The 25,534-nt window shown below is 35.3% G+C and overlaps 1 protein-coding gene across 1 annotated transcript; it reads left to right on the forward strand.

The window, feature by feature from the left end:
* Positions 1-1,053: 1,053 nt before the first annotated feature.
* Positions 1,054-8,253, forward strand: LOC149951600 (organic cation transporter protein-like). Its single transcript, XM_090169609.1, has 11 exons — positions 1,054-1,237; positions 1,325-1,396; positions 3,317-3,618; positions 4,315-4,418; positions 4,781-4,935; positions 5,009-5,180; positions 5,535-5,685; positions 6,066-6,163; positions 6,664-6,878; positions 7,817-7,998; positions 8,057-8,253. Exons 1-11 carry the CDS (start codon positions 1,054-1,056, stop codon positions 8,234-8,236), a joined length of 1,815 nt encoding a protein of 604 aa, XP_090025735.1. The 3' UTR covers positions 8,237-8,253.
* Positions 8,254-25,534: the final 17,281 nt, after the last annotated feature.

The raw sequence follows: 25,534 nt of genomic DNA on the forward strand, positions 1-25,534 counted from the left end.
TCGAAATTATTTCCCGAAAAGGCATGAAAATGGCACACGTCGACGCGTTGAGCCGCACTCCGGTCGATGAAGTGGAAGAAATGGATATCATCCAAAATATTCAAGTCCTCAGTGTGACCGTCACAAAGTAAGATTGGCTCGTCACAACTGTCGAACGTATTCAATTAACGAGACCGAGTGAAATGTCGAAAGAAGGAGAGCAAATAAGAAAGGACTTCGAATTATGACACGGACGACTATGCAAGAAAAATGCCATCACCAACGACCTCGAGTCTGAATTACTCCGGGTCGTCCCAAACCGGGCAAGATGGAGAATTGTCAAAGCATGTCACGACTACCTAGATAACTTCACTCTCGATAAGACTTTCGTGAACTTGAAAACCCAGTACTGGTTTTTCGTAATGAAAAGATGTGTACAAGGATACATCACTTCTTGTTTTCCATCTTTATATCATAAGAAGCCAGCGGGTAAAATGCAAGGCATACTTCACCCCATAGAGAAAGTCGGAGAGCCCTTTCATACAGTACATTTCGATCACCTAGGACCATTCGTCACCAGCTTCAAGGCAAACGCTCATATCATTGTAAGCGGTACGAAATACTAATCACTCCGAGTAATCGGTGTACAAGCCCGTACCTTTGACTGTACTAATGATATGACGCGTAATCTTTAGAGTCTGTATCTTTATCAGTGTTGAGAACACGCAATTGGTGTACAGGCCACCCGACAGTGGTCAGCCCCTCGGGCTTTCGAAAGCCTGCGCAAAAAGCCGACATCTCACACTTGTTGAACGCTACCACATCACCGAGAGGAAACGGACTGGTTGAGCTGTTTAACCGGACGATCACTCCCGCAACTGATGCCGCACTATGTGTCCGCGACGACGAAAAAGTTTGGGGCATACGTTTACCACAAGTCCAATGGAAACTTATTAATACACGTCAAAAAGCTACCCAAACAACGTCTTTCGCGCTACTTTTCAACTACGAATCTCAAAGCCCAACCGGAAATCATGTGAGCAACATGATTAAAGACAGTTTTGACGAACAAAAATGTCGAATCGTGGCGACGCAATTGAGAAGATCAGGATCGATCAGCAAAAACTAAGTTCGCGGTATAATGTGAAGCGATGCGAAGCTACACGCTACGAACCGGGCGACTTAGTTGTCGTGAAACGGTGCGCTCCAGTAACCGGCCTGCTGCGAGATACAAAGGACCCTACGTGGTTACAAAAAAGTTAGCTTTTGGTTACTTGTAGTATTAGTGTGAAGTCACCTTCGGTCATTTGTGGGTAAATCATACAATTAATTCCAAATTTTCTAGATACTTCGGTTGTCTTGCACGAAACGTCCGTCGAATTGCCCATCACTTCCGGTCAATTGCGAAACACTTCAGGTTAGTTGAGAATCCTTTTGAGTATTTCGAGAGGAGATACTCATTATTTTCATGTGATGTGTTATGATTGCAAGATGAGCTAACGCGATATACCATCACACGAATGAGTAGGAGCTAGCCGTGTCTAAATAAAAAAAAATTGTACTAGAACGAATAAGTAATTTTATTTTATAAAAATTAAGAGGTAGTGCATTGAGTGAGTGAATCTTTGAAAATATATAATGATGAGAGGAATGAGCTGGGAAACGTCTAAAGCCGCTGATGGGGAGTGATCAAAATAAACTTTATTCCAACTCGTCTACTAGGTGGAGTGAGCGAGTGGTTTGTTATTTAAGAGCGTCTCTTTGAGTTACTCGGACCATAGAGAAAGAATAAGGAGGGCGACACTGAAGGGAAATTCCTACGTAGCTCCTCCTCTCTTTCCCTAAGTGGCTCGTAGCGTCAGCGGGTTATACATTTTTCAACCCCTACATCACATAAACCCACGATTTCTAGACTCGGCTTCCCATCCTACAAAACCCCCCTGAATCTCTACGCAGGGTCAAAGGAGGTCGCAACGACTAGCGAGAGTTCGCAACCCTCCTTCCGCTAAATTTAGGTCGCCCCTTTCTCTGAAATGAGTCTATACTTTCTTTGGTAAAAGTTCTTAAAGTAAGTTAAGTTTAGCACGTGCTATAAGACAAGTACAAATGTAAACTGTGATATTTTTTGAAACACAGAGCTCAAATTAAAAAAAATTGTACTTAAAAAACTACTTGCTTTTGATAACTGTTAAGAATTAAGGACGAGGTTTGCTAGTGAGATGAGTAAATATTTTCTAAAGTGGGATGAGATAAGATCAGATATAGCTTAAAGTAAAATAAGTATAGTTACCGAGCTGATTTGTTCTACGAATGATATTTGGAGTGCAAGTGAGTAGTAATTTTCTTTCGAATTTTGTTCCTAAATGAGTGTATTTAAACAAACTGAAAAAAGTGAGAGTGGGAGATGAGCTGATTATGTTTCTAAAAATTACTGTGAGTGAAAGGTGTAGTTATTTTTGCAATTAAATAGTAAATGAGTTTTCAGAGGAGTACTCTTTGAATTATAAAAACTGTGTGTGTGCTGGAGTTAGAATTATCATGAAATTTCGAAGTGACCTGGAGTAAGTGTGAGTAATTCTCAAATCTTTACTTTAAAAGTGAGTGTGAGTTAGTGTTTGAAGATGTTTAGCACTCAAAATTTTACCTTTTCCATTAAGTGCGAAATTTTTATTTGCAATTTTACAGACCTCCAAACATTTTCTAATATATCAGGATTGAGTTTATTATTAATTTTTTTCTAGATTTCCGCCCCGATATAAATATCATTATACGAATAATATTTTTAACCATTTAAATAGCTAATTTTTCACCCGGAACATGGGTATGGCTTCACATACCCGTAACCCAATACTTATGTTTTTTTTTAAATTGTATTAGACCATAAAGTCTAATGTTTTGTAGAAATAAAAAATGTTATATTTATAAAATGTAAAGCTAGGTTCTAACCAACAAATTGATCTTCCAATATATATTGTTTAAAAATTCTTATGGTCAAACTTATTTTGTATCTGAGGTATTGGATTAAACTTATCCGAGTTAAGAGAAAAATGACCAACTCGCTACTGAACACACGATTGGTCCGAAAATAACTTACCAAGTGAAAATTAATGCCTACAATCCAAATTTATTGAAGTTAAGACATTTTGGACTCAAGAGGTCAAAGCTTATCTCCAAGTTATTATCTTGATATTGATTCCACAACCTTAAAGGTTTATATGAAATAGGTGTACTCCATAGTGGTACATCCAATATGTTATAATTGCCGAGTTATTAATTTTAAGGTTTTTAACATTTATTTGAGTAAAGCGTTTGATTATTTGTAAATTATTTTTTAAAGCTGACTCTTATAAGACGCCAACCGATATCACCGAAATAATTGGAGACTTTGGATTATATCAAAAACTGTTGACGCTTTGGATCACCGTATATGGAATCTTAATAGCTATGACCACAATGTGCATTACCCTGATAACTCCCCGAATGGAATATCAATGTACTGATCCAGATTTTGAATACAACCAAAATCAATGCCAAATGACAGTAAACACAACATCACCGAGCGTAACTCAGACGAAACTGTGCCATCATTGGACATACAACAGCAGTGATTTCGAGAAAGACTCAACATTAATTGAAAAGGTTAATCTATATTAATCGATAAATTTTTCCAAATAGCAAAAAATTGTTTTTACGCTCGACGTGAGATATTAAGTTAAATGTCTCTTATTAATGCTAGAATGGATGCAAGTGAGCTTAGGTATATAGACTTTGTACTTGTAATTATCTCATCGTAGCGGGCACTATTTTGGAATTAGAGAAATACATCAAGGAAAATAGATAAAAGGTTAATTTAGTCAAAATGATAAAACTAATAAACAACAAATCCTTTTTCTTTCGAGTGAAGACTTTTTAAATATAAAAACGATAATTATCAAAAACATTATTAAAATTGTAGCTTCAAATGAATTTAAATAACACGAATTTTGTATTATTGTGGGAAGTTATATTTTCAATAGACAAAATAGCAATAAAAGATTTGAAATTCAATATAAATTTTTCGCGATAAACATAAAAAATACTAAAAACATTATTTAAATATGTTAAAATTCACACAAATATTATTGAAAATATATTTTTAATTATAATTAAAGCAATGTATTCTTACTACGTGAAAAAAGTTCTAGAGGTCTTTATAATTTGGATCTTTTTAATTATTGAAGAACCGAAACTTAGGTAAAGGTTATTTTGATAATTTGAATCTTAAGTGGCGATTAGAGGTAAAATTTATTTTCCGTACATACTGCTATATTTTGTGCTGTTTTCTGATCTTAACAGTTCGATCTAGTTTGCGACAGAGCGTGGTATATATCTGTGGCCAGTTCGGCTCAGCAATTTGGTGATCTTTTAACTGGAATGTCGGCTTCTTACCTTTGCGACAGGTGAACCCACTTTTTGTTAACAAAACAGGGCAGCAGGTTTTAACCTGGTTTGAAACTGAAGAGATAAATTTGATAAAATGCTGTTAGAGCCTGTAAGGTATTTACATGTGTGTGTGTGTGTTCAGGGCCGTGTAGAGGTATCCTTGGTTATCCTGATTTGCACCCCCCCCCCCTTGAGCTTCTTCGATGGGCCCTACACCTACGTGCACCCCTACTGAGCCCTTTTCACCCAGGCCCCAGGGATTTCGCCCCCCTGCCCCGACCTCTGCACGGCCCTGTGTGTGTTTGGGGATCTTCTCACTCTCTCTGTATAGCGCTGAAAGTAGTTTGACAGTTTTTGGAACTTATTTTTTAATCTGTAGATTTGGAAGACGACCAATATGTTTAGTGAGTCTTATTCCCGGGGCAATTGGAGTGCTCATGTTTGTTTTCGTGAAGGACGTCGAGCTCTACATCGTGGCCAAGTTCTTCTGTGGATTTACGGGACTGTCTGTTAATTACGTGCTTATGGTTATTCGTAAGTTTATCTTATTCCAAAAGCTTAGAATCGTAAGTACCGTGATTGCTCATGTTGGTGATTTGGTGTTTAGTGATGGAGATGTGCACAGAGAAAAATCGAGGATTCTTTGGCATCGTGGTGGGCACTTTCGGATACTCGATTGGGTACACTCTGCTGCCGGGTCTCTTCTATTACATTCGAGACGAACATCACTTTCATATCTTCTTAGCATGCTTGTTTTGCTTTGTTGGTTTATTTTCCTGGTAAGAAGATTCGCATACTATTATAGAAAGATTACTATTCAAGAAAAGAAAACTACGTAAAATATTCAATTTGAGCAATTAATTTAAAGCTGGTCGCCTTATTTTTAAGCCAAAATAAATTTTAAGACCACGCGAAATCGTAGATGAATCCGAGATAAGCGACTCAAACAAAAGATTTTTTAACAGTACGACGAAAATCTTTTATATTGCGTGCCACAAATCTTATGTAAACCACATGTTTACATTTTAATCAATATAAAATATACAAAATGCCAAAGTTCATAAGTTGAAACAAATAAATGATTGATTAAGCCTTTGTGTTTAAAAATTTTAATTAACCTGGTTTTCTTAAAGGCTTGTTCCTGAATCTCCAAGATGGCTATTAGTAAGGGGAAAAAGGGAAAAGTGCTTCAAGTTAATCAAATGGAATAGAAAATTGAACCGACTTCCCATAGACGAAAATCAAATTAAAGCTGACCTTGAAGTAATTAGCAACGAAATTCAGGTCAGCATTAAGCTTAATTTCATATATTTAATTTTTTATATTATTATTTTTTAAGTTTATTTTTTTCCAAAGTCAGCTTAATATAAAAGGTGAAAGACAATTTTTTTATTATATATAACGCAAAGAAAAAATTCCTTATAATAAGTAATATATTAGGCTTGAGAGAAATAAATGCAGTACTTCAGCCATTAAGCCTGATGGAAGTAAATATCATGGTTTAGAGTGCATTCTCATAAAAATACAACATTATTTCCCTAGCTTAATAAGATTAATTTTTTTATCACAAAATTGCTCCCGTAACCTTAACTCCATAACCAAACCAGTACATCATATGAATACTTGTAAAGATGTTAACTACGAAATTGTTTGACTTCAAACAGGTACAAGTCAAGAAATCTAATAGTGCTGGAATCAGAATTTTTAAAATATTTCATGGTAAAGAAATGACCAAAAGATCGTTGATAATTTTCTTAGGCTGGTAAGTTGGTATGATTATTTAAATACTGAATTGATTTTGTATACAATGATAAGGCAGGTTTATAGCAAGTATTGTAAAACTTAATATTGAAGTTTATATCGACATATTTTTGGCACTAAATATATCTTACAAGATAACTGGTGGATGTATATTTTTTAAATGTTTTTAATCTTCAACCACATTTAAAATAGATGGCACTCGATACCAATTTTTGTAGTTATACCGCAAAGGCTGTAGAATGTAGAAAACCACATCTTTCAAATGCAGAAGCAATAAAATACTTTTATTTTCCAAGAATTGATTTCTTAGTTGGATATTTTTGCCAATGAAATCGAAGCACGCGAAAACTTCCAAAAAAACAAGTCAAAATCTATACTTCATTTGGAATCTACATACCACAAAAATTTCTTAAATTTTATGAACCCTTTCAAAGATGTCTATAAACTTTCGACTTAATGAAATGCAGATGAACTTAAGAAGAATATTTTTTAATTTTGTAGGTTCGTATGCTCGTTTATTTACTTCGGAGGTTCTTTCACTACTGATGCTCTGGGAGGCAGTCTTTTCCTGAACGTCTTCCTTTTAGGCGTTATCGAATTTCCAAGTATGTTTTTGTGTTTGGGAGCCGAAAGGTTCCTTGGCCGAAAGTGTCTACTTGGTGGATCTCTCCTCATCACTGCTGTCGTTTACTTTGTGACAATCGCTGTGCCCAAAAGTAACTCAATTTATTTAGAATACCTAACGTATGAAAATTCACATTACTGGAAAACATAACCCCACTAGAATTTTTTTCGTGTAAATAAGTATGGAACAACTATTTAAACAAAATTTGGCCGCCTTTCAATGAATGTTTATGTTTCAACCCATGAAGGCCGAGAAATTAATATATTATCAATCTCGAATTTAATTCAGGTGGTCGGGCTTTAATTAGTACGAGGGTGTAAGATAACCCCGCGAGACAAAAGCTCTCTACACTTACTATATCGAAAATGTATGTTCCCCACAAGATCAAAGAGTTAATAGTTCGCACTTTCGATCAAGTGTAAAATAGTTAAAACAAAGAGATTTGGACTCTTTAAAGTTCTTAACTAATCAAGAATCTTTCGGTCAAATTTGGAATCCTAATGCGAATATTAACCAGCTACGACTACGTGGTCTGATAAAAATTTAACCGGACAAAGGCTTAAGTTTAAATAGTTTTAAAATATCATACTTTCAAATGATATAATTAGAAAATGTATCCATTTAAAGTAGACTGACTTTAAAATATTTAATATTTTTGTTTTCAACCATCCATTTAAATCGCAATACAAAGGCTCCACAAAACTTCGCGGTTGAAATATGGAGTTAATTAGTTCTCATTGGTTTTAATATAATGTGACGTCATGCTTTCATTGGAAAAGATCAAAATGTCTGATTTGGTCAGGAAATAATTTCGTATAAATGCCACAGAATCTTTTGTTCTTGTAAGCAAAATGTCAAAAGATTTGTATCGATAATCTCCATTTATTAATCGTGATGGAAAATGGGCCTTCGGGTTATTTTTATCCTTGATGCGAGCTACCTTTCCAGTTTTTGACTAGAACCGCAATGTAAATTATTTAAGAATCCAAAATGGAGACTTGTTATTAAAGAATAATTTTTTTGTTGTAGGTTTTACACCGGCACGAATGTTTCTCGTAGTTTTGGCCAGATTTTGTATACTGTCCAGCTATAATTTTCTGCATCCGTACACGCCAGAGCTGTTCCCGACGAATTTACGATCCACTGGGGTTGGAATCGCCGCCGGAATCGCCAGTGTGGGGGCTATTTTGGCGCCCTTTTTAATTGAAGTCGTAAGTGCAGGACCTATTCGATAAATTTTTTTCTATGTTTAATGGTTTGTACTTTCAGACGGAGTATACAAACCTGTCAGTGACGTTTGGAATATTCGGTATCCTCACTGTCACCAGCGGCGCTTTGATCTTCTTTCTGCCCGAGACAAAGGACAAGAAATTCGCGGAGACTCTGAATGATGTCAATTCAATAAAGGTTGCAACCACACCAAAATATACTAAAACAATTCACGATTAAATATAGTTTAGTAAACATTGTGAGAAATACTTTGTACTCTTCACTTCGTTTGAAATATTTGAATAAACGTCACAGATAAAATCTTATAACATTCCCTCTGACTTGTTTATATTTATGTTCAAAAGTAGCACCTTTCTTGATTTCCTAGCTCTAGACCCAAAACAAACGTAGATATTAGAAAATAACCATTTTAAATACGTCATACGGTCTCCGTTAGTCGAATTTACAAAGTTCCACTCTGATGAAGTTTAAGTTAAGTTTTTTAACTTGAAAGTGCCATTAATATAAAATCGGTGTCCAAATTGGAACATTTTTTCTGTTCGAGCAAATGGGACGTTTCAGATGTAAACATTTCGTATAAAATACTTACTAAAGTTATACGGATAATAAATGGCAGTATTCAGACATTGAAATATATAAATAAAAATTAATAATTTTAGATTTTAAATATATTTAAAATGATGGTGTGCGATGAAAAGCGTCGTGTCTTCAATGAATCTGTTGCCTCGGTTTTGTTAAAATAAAAAATCAATTGTCGGAGGAAGTATTTCCCGATTAACTGATGCTCAAGGCTAACTAAGAGGGGTAAAGAAAGTTGTACAATAAAAGTCAAGAAGTTGTTACAAATATTTTTCGATTTTGAGATAAATAAACACCGTATGATATTTTATGATTGGCGAGATTAATTTGGTGATTCGAGGTTGAGTTATTTATAGGACTTAACTTCCGTTAAAGGGGTTTGACCTATCATTATTTAAAGATACCCATTTGGACCCACGGGGACCTACAAATTTGGGCTCTTGATTTCTCAGAAGTCGCTGAGGCAGCTTATGTATACGATACTACGCGTAAGAAAAACAACCGATCGCCAAACCCGTTTGGGCCCTTGCATGCGGCTCAATTTGGGCATTAGATATTACTGAAGCCTTTAATTCGAGAAACAAATAATACACCAATAGATTCGCTATTACCAGTTTAATTTTCGGTAACTTGGACCAGCTATTTCCTTATTAAAAATATTTCTATGCCGATATTGAACTACAATTACAGGATTGCCACAGTTTTTTTTCAAAATCAAATTCCCTGACTTTAAGACATTTTCCCTGACCATCTCTGGAGATTTTCCCTGACTTAATTTGCGCCAACATATTTTATTTTTAAACCCATATTTTACTAACAGATTCTTATTTTCAACCGAAAATATATTCCCTGACATTTTCCTAATTTTTAGACTAATTTTTTAAAATTCCCTGACTTTTCCCTGATTTTTATACCCATATTCAAATTCCCTGACTTTTCCAGGAATTCCCGGTTTTCCAGGTACCGTGGCAACCCAGAACTACAGCTTAGCCGACTTGTTTCCTTTACTCTCGTTGTGAAATTGAAGGATCTAGCTGTTCAAAAGGTCCTGTAGATTCTGGGTTGTAATATGTGGTTATTTAAAAGGATAATATTAAATTTCCCATCAAACGTTTTTAACAGAGAAATCCCACTTAATCAAGACTCTCTCAGGTATTGACCGTGAACGTTATTTTCAGTTCTAAAAGTACAGATTCAAAAATATTACTGATTTTTATTTACATATCTTGCAGCTCTCATTTAAGAAAGTAAAGCTTTGTTTATAAAATCAAATTCCAAGTCTTTTTGCAATTCTTTTTACGGATATTAAACGACCCGCTCCCTGGGGGTCATTTCGACCCTGACCGGCGTAGAAAATCGATAAACGTTGTTTGGACCATTTTAAACTAGCGCATAGATAAAATCTTAATTTTTTCCGAGGTAGAAGAACTAATAAGCTTATCAAAGTTATAAGTTACACTACAAACATTGTGGAAAAAGGCGATTAATAATCACCTTGATCTTATAACACAGGGCAATATTAAACCGAAAATTATTCAGTTTGAACTAGAGTGTCGCTTGCAAATTTGAATTTATATTTATCACTTACAAAATAAATATGTTTATAAATCTAAACCTAGTTTAAGTCATAATGTAACACTCATTACGTCAATATGTTACACAATTTATGTCATTATATCACAGCCTTTTAGTCAATATGTGTCATCTTTGAGTCATTAGGTAACACCCTTTCAATGGAAAGGTGACACCCCTTAAGTCTATAGGTAACACCCTTTAAGTCAATAGGTAACACCCTTTAAGTCAAAAGGTAACACCCTTTAAGTCAAAAGGTAACAACACCCTTTAAGTCAAAAGGTAACAAAACCCTTTAAGTCAATATGTTCCACCCTTTAAATGAAGAGGTGACACCCCTTAAGTCAAAAGGTAACACCCTTTAAGTCAATAGGTAACCCCCTTTAAGTCCATAGGTAACACCCTTCAAGTCAATAGGTAACACCCTTTAAGTGAATAGTTTACACCCTTTAAGTCAATAGGTAACACCCTTTAAGTCAAAAGGTAACACCCTTTAAGTCAATAGGTAACACCCTTTTAGTGAATAGTTTACACCCTTTAAGTCAATAGGTAACACCCTTTAAGTCAAAAGGTAACACCCTTTAAGTCAAAAGGTAACACCCTTTAAGTTAATAGGTAACACCCTTTAAGTCAATAAGTAACACCCTTTAAGTCAATAGGTAACACTCTTTAAGTCAAAAGGTAACACCCTTAAAGTCAATAGCTAACACGCCTTTAAGTCACATGCTGACTTGGCCCTTAAATAATATATCAAAAACATATACTCTAAATATGATCAATTAATTTGAATTTGAAGTCACTATTTCACACCCATTAATAAGGCATATGTCACACCCATTAATAAGGCATATGTCACACCTCTTACGTCGTTATTACTCTCAAAGTAATTGTTTAACTCCCTTTAAGTCCTTAAGTAACACCCATTATGTCATTACGTCACACATTTCAATTAATTACGTCACACCCCTTAGGTCATAATTTTACACCTCTTACGTCATTATGCTAAAATTCCTGAGCCTAAAGAACCTGCGGGCTAAAATTTCTGAGCCTTAAGAGACTGAAGTCTAAAATTCCCAATAACTAAAAATTCTGAAGGTTAAAACTCCCATTACCTAAAGATCCTGTTAGATAAAAGTTCCATTTCGTAAAGAAACTGGTGGCTTAAAGGACAACTGTCACTACCCTAAAATTGGTTAAAAACCATTTAAATGGATAGAGGAAGCCCGAAAATGGTTATACAAAAAATTGCTTGTTAATATGGTCAGTATTTTATTTATTATAAGCAACCAAACTTCTTGTTTTATACCCCCAGACTCTAGAATCTCTGAATCGCTTGGTTGAACCTATACCTGCAGCGCCATCTCGTGAACGAAATATTTTTTCCCCGGTTTTATCTTTTTTCGATCGGAACTGTCATCTCCTACGACATTCTCCTTGGATTTTTAACCAAGTTATATTGGTAGATTGAAGTTTATCATGTTTTTATCACGCCTTAGACGCCGAACTTTCTCAAATTTTTGCCCCTTCATTCTTTTGGCGCTGCACGTATGTTCAACCGCGATTTCTGAAATTTTTGAAGCCGTTTGATATAGGTTTGCGAGAAAAGAAGCGTAACTTTTTAAACAGTTTTTCAATAACTATAAAATTTCAGGGCCATAATTATTAATATATTTTCTATCTTTCTGTAGAAAAAGCTCGTAAATTTTGGTTTTGGTGACAGTTCTCCTTTAAGGACACCGCACACCGTCTTTGGAAAATGGTCTTTCGGCCAATTATTCTGAAATTTGGATATGATGTACTTAAGAGAATGCTGATTAAAAGTGTTGCTGGGCCGAAAGCTCAAAAATCAATATTTTCGTCACCATTGCCAGTTCAATGTCGTTAACTCGCAAGAAGCCCCTTTGCCAAACCCATTGTAGCTTCGGGGACTAAAATTAAATTAAAAGGATTGTACACACGGTAAATACGATAAAGCAACCTACTGCGATTAGTTAGAGAAAGAGAGGAAAAAATCCGCGCACGAAAATGGAGGATAGGCTAAAGGGATTAATTGAGGGGGTTGTTCGTTAACCTGCCCCCCCCCCCTTCATATTATTTCTTATTTTACGTCTGAATTAGAGGTGTCAATAAGCGAGCTGAGTCGAGTTTTCTAGCGTGGCTCGAAAATGGCTCGGCTCGGTTATGTCCCGACTCGATATGCGCTCAGCTCATTTATGGCTCGCTTCGACATAGGCTCGATTAAAACTGACTCGGCTCGAGTTCGGCTCGGGTGACGTTTTAGCTCGCCGAGCCTTATTTGAGTTGCGCTCGACTCATGTATAGCTTGATTCGTTTAAGACTCGCTCAAAACATAACTCGCTCGAAACGGTTTCCGAGTAAAATTGCTCGGTTCTATTCGGGCATCGCTCATTGAACCGAGCGAGTTCGTGAAAATAAATAAACACTTAAACACCTAAATGTAAGGTAAACTAATTATTATACTGCTAATTTTTGTCAGCCGAATTCAAAAATACTTTAAAATAAAACTGAGTACAGAGTAGTGAGACGTTACTGGTTCTTCGTTTGTAAAAACGCGAATAAGTAAAAAAGAGAGTCACTAACTGGGGGAAAACTAAAAGTTTTACTATGGAATAATACGCGGTATATATGTATCGGCAATCTCGTGACCTTGAAGTCCTATCGACCGGTACACCGCGTATTATTACCTAACGTAGTTGTTTCTTCGGTTATTGCGTGGTTTTTCTTGTTCGCGCTGTTTATCAGAGCCAACCGAATGTTTCAGAATGGTGATGGCCCTGATTAAAGCGCTTACGCTATTTCAGCATGTAGTTACTTACAAATAAAGTAGTATTATTTTGAACCTCAAATCAGTGCAAATGCAGTCCGAGTAAAAAGACAGTTAAATGAAATAAGGCAAGGTAAAAATCCACCGAAAATTAAAAATAGAAAGAAGTTAGACATTAAGTTGCCATTTTTAAAGTAAAATCAGGAAGAATTGTCGATGCCTAAATATAATTTTTACAATGAACTAGTGTTTTTTTTGGGTTCAAAATCGAAACTAGTTCAATAAGAACATTTTAATAATATTTTAAAATATTTTAACAAGCTTCAGGCAACCAAGAATTGCTATATAAATCGATTTCGGATAAACGGTGGTTGGAGTTCTTTATTCTCTTCAGATTCGGCAAATAAGGCCGCTTAACTCAGGGCCAGACTGACGTTTAGGGCAAGAGGGCGATGGCTCCTCGCGCCTTTTCTCAAGAAACAGTTTGCCGACCTAGTTCAGAACTAGGAACCCTACGTCCGACTAAGGCAACTTTACACCGCACCTTTACGTAACCAGTCCAGCCTTAGCTAAACTAATGAAATGTATAAATTTAATATCCTCCAGGAAGCCACATTTTTTAAAACTGTTTATTGTCTTGGGTTCAAAATTAAGGCTAGCTGTAAAAATGTGTCACACATTCATCACCATTCATGATTATCGCTGAGCAGCCCTTTGGTACACCCCCAAAACAACGCCCCTGATTCCGAAGATATAATACCAAATGATATCAACCTAAGTTCCATTTTTATAAAGTTGTTCCAATATACGTTCCTTTAACCTTACAAAAAATTTGGAGCTATTAAATAGCGAGCTAACTCATGAACCACTCACGAAAAAACTCGACTTATAACAATTTTCAAGCGAGCAGACTCGGCTCGTTTTAGCGCTCAATTTCTTAGCTTGTGGTTCGATTTGCTCGTCAAGAAACTAGATCGACTCGTTGCTCGCTCGATATGACTTTGGCTCAGCTCACGACTTGGCTCGTTTTCCGCTGGTTAACGAGCGAGCTCTAAAACTCGGTTCGATAATTTTTAGCTCGATTCGACACTCGACTTGTTTACTGCTAGCTCGACTCGCTTCGATTCACACTGAGCCGGGCGGAGTTGTGAGCCCTCATGAACTGGCTCGGTTCGTTGACACCTCTAGTCTGAATAATAGCAGCGTACTTCTTGAAAATGGTTGCGCACGAGAGCGCATGCCGAGTGCAATCGATTGATAGTACTTACATGTTCGTAGGCTAATGTGCGGGGGTGGTAGTTAACCTGCCCCCATCCTTCATATTGTTTCTTATTTTGCGTCTGAATATTATTATTATTATTATTATTAATTAATTTATTGGTGACAAATTGTTGAAGTTTTATAGGAGCAGCGCTTCGCAGTGATGAACAAGAACTCGAGTAAACGATAAACGGATTTAATTTATTTAACTAATAAGAGCTTACATGATTGAAAGCTGGTAAATTAGTGACGCACTGATACGCAGTGTAAAGGGTTTTTATATTATAACCCGAGCGGAAAAATTAAAAAAATATATATATATTTAAATAAAGCGGAGAGATAAAGTAAAAAACATCTCTCCGTGGTTTTGTTCTCTTTCCGGCTGTGTTGTTAAAACATCTTCGTCGGTTATCTTCCACACCAATTTGTTACAAAATTTGTTATAATTGGTAATGCATCACCCCATTACCACATGAGCATATCGCTCGTGCGTGGCTGGGGCTTACAATTAATTATTTCGAAAGAGCTAGTTAATTGAAATATATATACATACATAGTAGTTCGAAATAACACAAAATAGACTTCGTAATTGAAACGTTCGCAGTGGTTACATAGTTTATAAAAATAACATATCGTGTAATTCTACATGGTTGAAACATGTGAGCCAAAATATTACTTTGTTTTTGTAGGTTTGTAGAGTAGTGCATTTCTTCAAGTCAGAGTCAGTCATGTTGTATAACTTGGGACCAAGGTAATAAGTGTTTTTTTACCAATAGTTTTAAAGGCTCTTAGAGTGACTAGTTTGCCTGCTTCGGCATATCTAGTGTTATACGATTGAAACAGTTCCATTAAATGTCGGTTTTTAAATAAATATAGGAAGATTTCTGTAGCATAAAGATGCCTAATGGAAAATACTTTAAAATCGCTAAAGTTAAAATACTTGAGTCGCGATAATCTTTCTTTAGACATACACACTCAAAACTAACTGTTGAAAAAACAGCAAATACGGTTTATAATTTACAGCAAGATGCAGTTGAAGTGGGTAAACAGCAGTTTGTCGTAAAATTTACAGCTTTCTTCTGTATTTTGAAGAAAACAGTAGCGACTGTAAAAATTCATAATCGTACTGTTTTTAAAATGACAGTTATATTAAAATTAACAATATGAAACCGAGGTTGACGTTTTACTTCAAAAATGCGTAAAATTTACCACACGTTGCTGTTTTTTCTGTTATAAACGGCAAGCGCTAGTATATAAAACCACTAATTATTATTTAGTTGTTTAAACATTTTTTAAAATCGCACAAGTTTCCTTTTAGTTTTAAATATAATAATATCCGATAAAAATATTTTTATATAATCTTTTGTATAAGTAGTATCCCACGCAAAATTCTATATTAATTACAACCATTGTGTACTTAATAATTTTAAACCAAGTAAATAGTTTACTTTCCTTTGGTTTTCCCTATAACTCTAAATTACAAAGGCTCGAGCTAAAAGTAATCAACTAGAGTTATAGTCATTTTAGATATTTTGATAAAGTTTTTGTTATAATAATTTTAATAATTGATAAAAACTTTTATATATTTCTATCATGACTTGATTAATAAAATATTAGAAATTTTTTAATTAAACCTATGTGATAATGGTTTGAACCGTAAAATATTTGATGAATTTCTAAGGTTGTGAATAGGTTCTGTACTAAATACGTTTGATAACTAAAACTACGGCAAACACTGGAATTTTACAAACATTGGATTTTACTGTAAAAACTGCATGCATTTACCGTATTAAATACGTCTGGAATGAAGGTTAAATAAACAGCAATACTCGGTAAATATAACTTTATCTTGCTGTATTTTTAAACAGCAGAGTGTCCAGTAAATTTAACAGGAAGCATGACTATAAAAAAAAAGTCAGAGTTGGTTGTGAAATTAACAGCATTCTTCTGGCATCTATGCTGACCGCAGCTTACTGTAACATTTACAATACTATTTTTCTGTGTGTATGCGAATAATTTTTCGCTGCAGTGTTTCAAGTGGTTCAAGAATATTATAAAAGGTGCCACCCCAGCCTATTATGCCGTAAGATAACATTGACTGAACAAGCGCGTGGTATACATTTTTCAACCACGGCAAATTCAGGAAATTTCTAATTTCATAGAACTTATAGATACAGAGCCTAACTTTGCTTATGATATATGAAATATGGTCGCTCCATTTTAGAGCGCTATCCATGATTATACCTAAGTATTTTATTTTGTGAACTTATTCTAACTTTATACAATTTGTAGTACAATTTCTATGTTGGTGGTTGATAGTGTTTACATGGATTTTTAGATCAGGAAGGGTATCATTAATTGGTCTAGAGGAGAAACAAATATATTTAGTTTTACTAGTGTTTAGAGTTAATAAATTTTCATTGAGTTTCGTGGAAACTTCATTTAACGCCATTTGGGCTTTAGAGAAAGCATCCAGCCAATTTTTACACTCAAATAAAAGTGTAGTGTCATCTGCAAATGATATAAGTTCACCATCGATTTTCATATTACACAGTCATTAATATACAATAGAAAAAGAATGGGGCCAATAATGGTACCTTGGGGAACACCACACTTCATAATTTGTGGATCGCTTAGAGTAGTATTTATTTTCACAACTGTTTCTCTACCTTGTAAAAAACTATTAAACCAGTCCAACGTTATGCCACGTATACCAGCGTTTTCTAATTTATCAATTAATAAGCCACGGGAGACCGTATCAAATGTTTTTTTAGGTCTAAGTAGTTCGCAATTATTTTGTAATTTTTATCGACTGCCTTATATAATGTATCAGTAACTTTTAAAATAGCATCACTGGTATTTAGGCCTTTTCTAAAACCAAATTGGTTTGGAGATAAATAATTTGAATTTTCCAAAAAGGTATTCAATTGATTTTTATAATTTTTTCATAAATTTTTGATATGTTACTTAAGATAGCAATCGGGCGGTAGTTTTCTAATTAAGTACTGCTTCCATATTTAAAAATTGGTATAATTATGGCTTTTTTAAAAATCGTTGGAAAGATTCCTGAAGATAAGGACAAATTAATGATATGCGATAAAGGTCTGGAAATATAATGGTTTAAGTTTTTTAATGTCTTAATGCCAATGTCATCGTTGCCGCTAGAGTTTGAGTTTTTTAAGGAGGCAATGATCACTTTTATGTCACTAGGCACCACTGGCGAAAAGAAAAGAGACTTTGGGTTGCGGTTATTGGCACGAAAGGTAGCACACTGTTTGTATCAAAGAGGCCCTAAATGGGTCGGAGTGTGCAATAACTGGTGGTTTTCCCGGGTAGTCGGGGTCCGGCTCTTGTAAACCATAAGGAAGGTGGCGCACTGGGAGATGTTAGCTTTAATCAAATGGTCCTATCTCCACCTCCGACTTCGGTCAGGTTTGGGCTGGATACTGAGCTTCGGCTCAGGCTAACGGAGAGGGTCCGTGCAAACTGGCCGCTTCGGCGGATTGGGTAGCCTGCTGTGGGGCGGCGGGCCTCCGTATGAGGGCACGGCGGTCCTGTTTCCCGGCCTTTTGGAGCCACACCGGGATCTCCGGTGCCAGCTGTGCCGGGTTACTTGGGCTGCTGTGTGCCCGTCGTTCCTCTTTAGGAGCTCTCCCCAAAGGATTTGACTCCTTACCTACGTAGGTAGGGTGTCGGCTGGAGTTGCTACAGCATCCACTCTTAATCCCACTGCTGTGTGCGAAGTGGGGATTGGTCCACCCATTGCTGCACCTTCTCCTGCGTTGAGTGGCTTGCGTCAAAGGTGCTGGATTTGTCATCTGTCCGGGCTAGGGGGACGCTGGCGTAGGGCACTATGATGATAGGCCTCCGGTGGTATGGTCTTTGTTACTAGGTACACCGGGCTATAAATTCTGACACACTGTTTGTATCAAAGAGTAAATAAATATCTATCTATCTATCTATCTATATTATTTTGCGTCTGAATAATAGCGGTGCACTTTTTGGAAATGGTTGCGCACGAGAGCGCATGCCGAGTGCAATCGATTGACGGTACTAACGTGTTCGTAGGCTAATGTGTGGGGGTATATTTTGGGTCAAACGCCGCCACCAATCAGATCGGCGCAGGCCTCTACCCCAGCATGTACAGGGTAAATTAACAAAACTTTATAGAATACAGTTCCAAAATTTTAATATTTCTGGGCTTGGGCCGAGATCTCTATTTAATGTGTAAATCTTGTGTTTCTTAATATTATACGTTTCAACAATATCCAAATATATCGAGAGACACGGATTGGGGCGTCGCTTTTAAACCACTAAATAAAACGACCAGCCTCTTAACCAATTTAAAAGACAAACGCGATACAAAAGATCTCCCTGGTGAATATAAAATCCCCTGTAATTGTGAAAAATGCTATATTGGGCAGACCGAGCGACGTTTTTCAATTCGACTCAAAGAACATATTAGAGACGTAACCAACAAAAAATTTGAACAATCCGCCTTAGCCTCACATATAAAAGACAATCCCAATAAAAAAATTCTCGATATATTTGGATATTGTTGAAACGTATAATATTAAGAAACATAAGATTTTTACATTAAATAGAGATCTCGGCCCCAGCCCAGAAATATTAAAATTTTGGAACTGTATCCTATAAAGTGTTGTTAATTTACCCTGTACATGCTTAGTTTCACCCCTCATCTTGTTAAAGTATCGTAATGTATACGCTCGACGGTATACATTTACAATTCTAACAACTGCACCTCCTAGCATCATTATTAGGTTTCATCGGTGCAGCGTTAGCTATCTGATGGCCATTGGACTTGTATCGCTTGATAACGGCTGCGTACTCGCAGATACCGAAACATGTCGTGAGTTTTTAATTGTAAAAAACTTTTTTAATTAAAAATATTTTAATAGTGTACTGTAAAACGTTGTCGAAGTCTTCTTTTCAGTAACTAAATTTAATTTAAATGAATGTTTCAATATTTTAGGCTTTGAACAAATTGTTGATATTGAAGGCAGTGTTGCAATAAGAACCTATTTTAAGTGGAGCCCTGAGGCCTGTGAAATTCTCCGATAAAAATATCGTACGTGATAGAGGAGGCCAGAAAATGAAATAAAAAGTTACTAATTGTAAGGTTCACTGCCAAACCAGTCAAGATAATTTATCATGATGGGATCGATCTTTTTACTTGTTCTTAATAGGCCTTTCAATGAAACCTGTTCAGCACGCGCCAAGGAATATTAACATTCCGCGCCTGGACTAACAGATTTATTTTGGTATAGTTTTTGTCACTTGTGGTCGCTTGGTGCCTGAAATAAGGAAATATTTTTAACGTTGTAAACGTTAGGTCTAAAGGCCCGTTTTCATGAGAGCGATTTGCGATAAAAAATCCAGCGATTTGCGAGAGATATGTTTAAAAGTCCCGCGAGAAAAGGTCTCGGTGTTTTCATGATCGCGATATTTTGAAGCGAGTAGAGAGAAACCTCCGTACGAGGGCGATTTTCGGAAAATCGCTCTCTTCTAACCAGAGTAGACTTTTTCGCGTCTCGCTAGGCGATTTTTATGGGACCTTCGGCACGTCACTAGTAACGTGGTTGGTTTCAGCCAATGAAACTGTACTTGAATTTCAAAATATTGCGCAACTCAACCGGGTTGACAGGCGAGCCTCCAGAGCGTTTGGCATCATATGGTCATTGTTTGTTTGGGGCTTGGGCCTTTAGCAAAATGGGAAGTGTAATAAAAAAAACCCACAAAAGCCTTTTAAAAAAATATATATTAAAAGAAAAGAGAGCGGAAGCGAAACAGATTGAAGTGTAAAGAAACGTTGATCGAGCTAATTGAAAATCATCCTTCAATTTGGGATACACGGACTGAAGAATATAGAAACAGAGACTTGGAACAATGCGCATCCGAGGGATAATGTATCATCGAAAATGAAAGAAGCAGGTAATTAAATAAGCCTAAAAATATGTTGGTCGTTGGGGGTTATAAATAAGTTATAATTCAAGTTAAGAGGCCATTTCGAAAATATCACAATAACAAAAAGGAGACAAAAGTTTGATGAAGAACCTTTCAACTCTAGTTTAGTGGCATTTTTTCCAAATGCTTCTATTTTTATAGGCTATAGTGTCATGACGAGAGTGAGTATTAAATTTATTGCGTAAAGATTTGATTTTAAAATTAATATGCTGTTAATGTTCATATAACATCTTCCAGATACCTGCGCTGGGAATGAAAATATTGATGAATCAGTTTCTACAATAATTGATCCAGAAGTAATAAATAATAATGATTTATATGGTCCATTTATTATTCGTCTAATATCAAAGATTTTATTATTTACAGTTTTTCCACCCAGTATCAAGGGATGCCATGTTTATCATTCCAGCTGTGAGTTCGTTCCTTATTATTACCTATACATTATAGTCTAAGCTTGTGTTGAATCTCTGACCGGGGTCTTTAACATAGTGTAGTCACATTTTAAGCCTCTTGGGCCTTGTTACCCCGACCCTACATGGAGTGTGCCTACATAATTGGTTTCAAGGATATATTTATGTTAGAATAGTTTTATCTTTGAAATGATCATTTAATTAATTCCAAATAACCAGTAATGCAACATTATTTAAATAATAAATTAATAATTAGGGTTTATATTATATCTATTTTAATTTTACTTTAGGGGTTTATTTTTCTTGTATATTTTGATATGGGATGTTTTTGTTAAAACCTTAAAATTATTAATTTTTCTGTTGGGTTGTTCTTAATTAATTTTTCTGTTTAAGGTTATTCCTATTGGTAACCAAGAATTTGTGATTACTGAACCTGATGTCAGCCAAAATAAAGAAGTTAATAGTTCTCCAAGTTCCAAATTAAAAACAAAACCTGTATAAATATAAACCTCCAAAAAATAAGAAAAACAAATCTGAGATACAGGCTGTCTTTTTGGCTGAAATGTCAAAACTTGACAAGTAATAATATAATATTAATTTATATTTTTAGATAAATAAATGCATGTAAAAACGAGCCGCAAACCTTTGATCTCTTAATGTATGTCACTGAGCTTATGGATTACAATGTCAAAATGACATTGTCAACATAATTAATAATTGCATAGATGATGAACTAGGGTCGGCAAACAAATCCCAGTGGCAAGATACTTATTTTAGCTTTTTAACGAACTGTTTCCTCGTCTTAAATGAACTTGATTAATATTTACCTTAAAGTCAGAGCCAACATTAAACCTGGTGAAATTGGATCACTAATAACTTTTTGTTTAATTTTGTACCAACAATTGATAACAAATGGTTGAATTGTTTATGGTGTATGTTTTGAACATGGAAGGATCATGTTTTAAAAAGCATTAAAATTTTAGCAGGGCAAATTGTCTTTGTATTAATTTTTTTTAACTTACCAATGTTTCATAATCCCCTTCCCAAATTGGATTTTTCTACCAGCTTTTATGTGTATATTTTCTTTTCTTAATAAAAGTTAGATAATAACTTATTCGAAAAAAAAGTTTTTTCTTCAAGAGCAATTTGAGCAAACGGCTCTTCCAGTTAAAGGGCGCCATTTTAAAAAAAGTCAAAACACGCTTTTCCAATGTTCTCGCCACAAAATATCGCCATAATGAAAACGGAAAGCTATCGCGATTTCCTAACTTGTAGCGATTCGCAAAGCACGAAAAAATCGCCCGCGATATCGCTGGATTTTTCCGCGCTCTCGCTTCAGAAAATCGCGAGAAAAATCGCCGTCATGAAAACGGGCCTTAAGTTGGAATTCGGGATCATAGAGATAGATAATAAGTCGGGATTTCATTATTCTAAAATGACTAAAAAAGCTACGTGGGTTAAAGGAAACACTTGTTATAATAATAATAATAATAATAATAATAATAATAATAATAAAAGATTTATTTCAGGATATTCCTATCAGTTTGATACTGGTTTACATTGCATTCCGAATTGTAAAAGTAATACGTTGAGTTCTAATGGGATCAGTTTTTCTCGTTTTCCAAAAGAGGAACTTATAAGAAATGAATGGATTAGAAGGATTCGATTTGTATCTATTAAGAATATGCACAAGCCAAGGCCTGCACCCAACAGAAACTTGACACCTGTTAAAGATCCTATTAACTGGACTCCTGCTAAAAGCCACATCGTTTGCGGGTTGCACTTCCAAAAAGATGGTAAAAAAAGAAAAAACGACTTGTATCCAATTTTTATTCGCAACTTTATATTTCCCGGTGATATTCCATCTACCAGACAACCTTGCCACTTCTGTGAAGATATTAAGATATTTCTTCGACTAGGTTGGATTCCTCTAAGATTGGGGAATCGGTGCATAATTCGAGTTTTCTTTTAACTGGTGCATTTTGAATAGGGCTTTCTCTCAAGACATTGGTGTTAGGTTTTAAACTTGCGCGAGGAGTTGAGTAGCTATTTGAATTTTCAATATATTCGGAGATTTGAACATTAACTGTACTTTTGCTGGTTTTGGGGTTTTATTACCGTCTAGTGGCTCCATATCTTCTTTATTTAACTGAAAACTAGAAATTATTAAGTTATTTACATTGGATTTTTTTAATTTAAATAAAATTTTAACTTACCCAACGTTAAATATCTTAACGAATAACCACAGAGAACGGTAACGCCGCTAACGCGTGTGCCGAGACTTACAGTTTAAGGCGAAATCTTGGATTGAAGTTGGCTGTTTCAAAGAGGGTTGGCTGTACAACTACCCGATAAAATCTGGTAGCCGTGTAACAGAAATTAAATCACCTATTTCCGGTTTTACAAGGGGGGCGGGATGGAAGGGGGACGTAACTTTTATTGAAAGACCTATTGTACAACGAAGTTATAACATTAGTTTCAATGGAATCAAAATATATATTTGTACAACTGGGTTGTCCTAAATGTTATTTAAATATTAGTTCCACTGACGAGCCCCAAAAGGGCGAAATATGTCTACTGTCGGAATCTCTCGCTAAAGATTTGATATTGGTATTCAGACTTATATGTGTAAATTTTGACGAGGGGTTTATTGAAACTGCGTTATTATTTTATCAATTATTTTATTGATTAGCCTCTGTAGGAAACCTTCCTAATTGTTCGACTTTGGTAGTCAAAATATGATCTGACACTTCGTCCAGGGGTTGCCTAGGGCATTGTTTTATTGAAACATCTTTGTATTGTTAATGTATCGTTCATCTTGTAATCAATCATTTTAATTAGATTTGACCAGAACCTAAATGGAGACAAGGTTTAGCATTAAACCATTTCTAAATCCCCAATTTCAAACACGACTAAGCCACAGTTTTTCTAGATTTTCTAGGATAAACATTAGTTAGCTGTAGAGTCCACAAAACTGATTTTTCTTTTATGTTGATTGATAATGCAGCTTTAAAAGGTTATCGTGGTGACTATTCAAATATAGTGACCTTAATTCGATTTAACATGTACTACATGTACACATAATTTTTGAAAAAGTACCACATTACAAAATAACAGCAGTTTATTTTATTCACATTATGCCACATTCACCATAAAATTTTAAATTTTAATTTGAGAACATTGTCAATCATCTTTGGCATAAACTTGATAATTGTAATAATATAAGTGGAATTTTGTAGAAAATTACAGTGTCTCACTCACCCTATCAGTAAACACAATCAACAACCTAAGAATATTTTTATTACAAAGAAAAGTCTTTGACAACGCTTTATTATTATTATGAAGAGTAATTTTTAACAAAAATTCAAATTAAAAACAAAACAATTAGCTCAAGCCTTACTCAACTAGTGACTTGTGAAGTCGAATGTCGGAGGCCGGGCTTAATTAAATAAAAGCACGAAAAGAAACACCTCATTGAAACCATTCTGTGAAAACCTTGACCTGCTACGTAAATCATTATAAATACTCAGTAAATACCAACTATAGTAAGATGGCGTTAGAGATATAAAATTGATAAATCACGAACCTGGAGTTGCCCTAGCTAGCTATGATTTGTGCCCCCAATTTTGAAAACATTAAATAATCTCGTGTTTAATTTTTCCTACCGATAGATCATTCACCCCTGAAAAAGTATCGGTTAGAGAGTTAAATACAGATGGATAATGAAAGCTGACACTGACCAACTTCGAGGTCATGTAATTCCCTATCAATTGCTGTTTCAATTACCCTTTTAAACCAATCGGTTGGAGAGTTCTCAGTGGGAAGTAAAACAAGGCATGGTGGAAAAGCGAAAAAGGGTACGGTTTACGTATTGGAGACATTTGCTTTCGATGGATGTTTCATCTACAAAACTACCCTATCAGTTGAGGACTTTAGTAGAGCACTGCAGATCAGAGATAAGAGCAATGCGAAAGTTTTGCCCCCGTTATCGAAATCCATATTAGGCTATTATCGACGATCGGCAAAGCTCTATCGATTAAAGTATCGTTTTCCATTTCCCGCGTAACCGTTGAAGAAATATGCAAAGTATTGGTGAAAATATCAAAAAAAATGTCAAAAGTCACACTAAAATGAGCATAATTATTGAGTAAAAACAGCTGTGTATATGGTAATATTAGAAGAAAGTAAAGAGGCAACTTTATAATTACAGAGTAAATTTTACTGTGTAAATATAAAGTTGCCTCTTTACTTTATTCTAATATTTAAATGAGCATATGATCATAGTCTAGGCCCCAGATTGCCAATATTAATATTGGGCTATCGAGGGCCACTTATGCACTATCGATTGAAGTATCATTTACTTTTTTATTGTGAAACCCTGTGAAAGATTAGTCGCGATTTGATCCGCTAGATGGGGTACAAATTGACTCGGTTCTTTTGGGGGAAAGCCGGAGGAAACACTATAGTCCTCGTATCGGTTCCGATAATGAATTCTAGCCTATCAACTGCGCACCATCTACCTAATTTGTGAAATCTAAGACAATTTAAATGTTTATTAATAAAAATAAATAAAGGAATAAGTTATGTTTTGATTGAAAATGTATTATGTTGTTACGAAACTAAAAATAAAATATAAATTAATAATAATATTTTAATATTAATTATATTAGCAAATCCCAATCGTGTGGACGTAGAACTACGAGGGGTATACAGCCTTTGGTAGTGCTTTCCAGAGAGCGAATTTAAAATAGAATAATTGGTTTTGAAGAAAAATTTGACCGTCCAATCAAAATGGGAGATTCAGAGTGTGCTAAAAATAAACGTGGGAGACATCCCAGGTCATTGCATTGGCTGTGGTGGTGTTGTTTCTTCGACATATCCTGTTCAATTACTCATCGGTCGTTTTAGTACTTGGCCATATCATTC

This window comes from Leiobunum rupestre, chromosome 3, assembly GCF_980474605.1.
Source record: "Leiobunum rupestre chromosome 3, qqLeiRupe1.1.hap1, whole genome shotgun sequence".
Classification (NCBI taxonomy): domain Eukaryota; kingdom Metazoa; phylum Arthropoda; class Arachnida; order Opiliones; family Sclerosomatidae; genus Leiobunum; species Leiobunum rupestre.

Excerpts from the sequence above, each read along its gene's own strand:
- LOC149951600 (XM_090169609.1), top strand. The coding sequence starts at position 1,054 with ATGTCGAATCGTGGCGACGCAATTGAGAAGATCAGGATCGATCAGCAA. Across the intron at positions 4,419-4,780 it reads GCTTCTTACCTTTGCGACAG|ATTTGGAAGACGACCAATAT; the intron begins GTGAACCCACTT and ends TTTAATCTGTAG. Across the intron at positions 4,936-5,008 it reads TTACGTGCTTATGGTTATTC|TGATGGAGATGTGCACAGAG; the intron begins GTAAGTTTATCT and ends TTTGGTGTTTAG.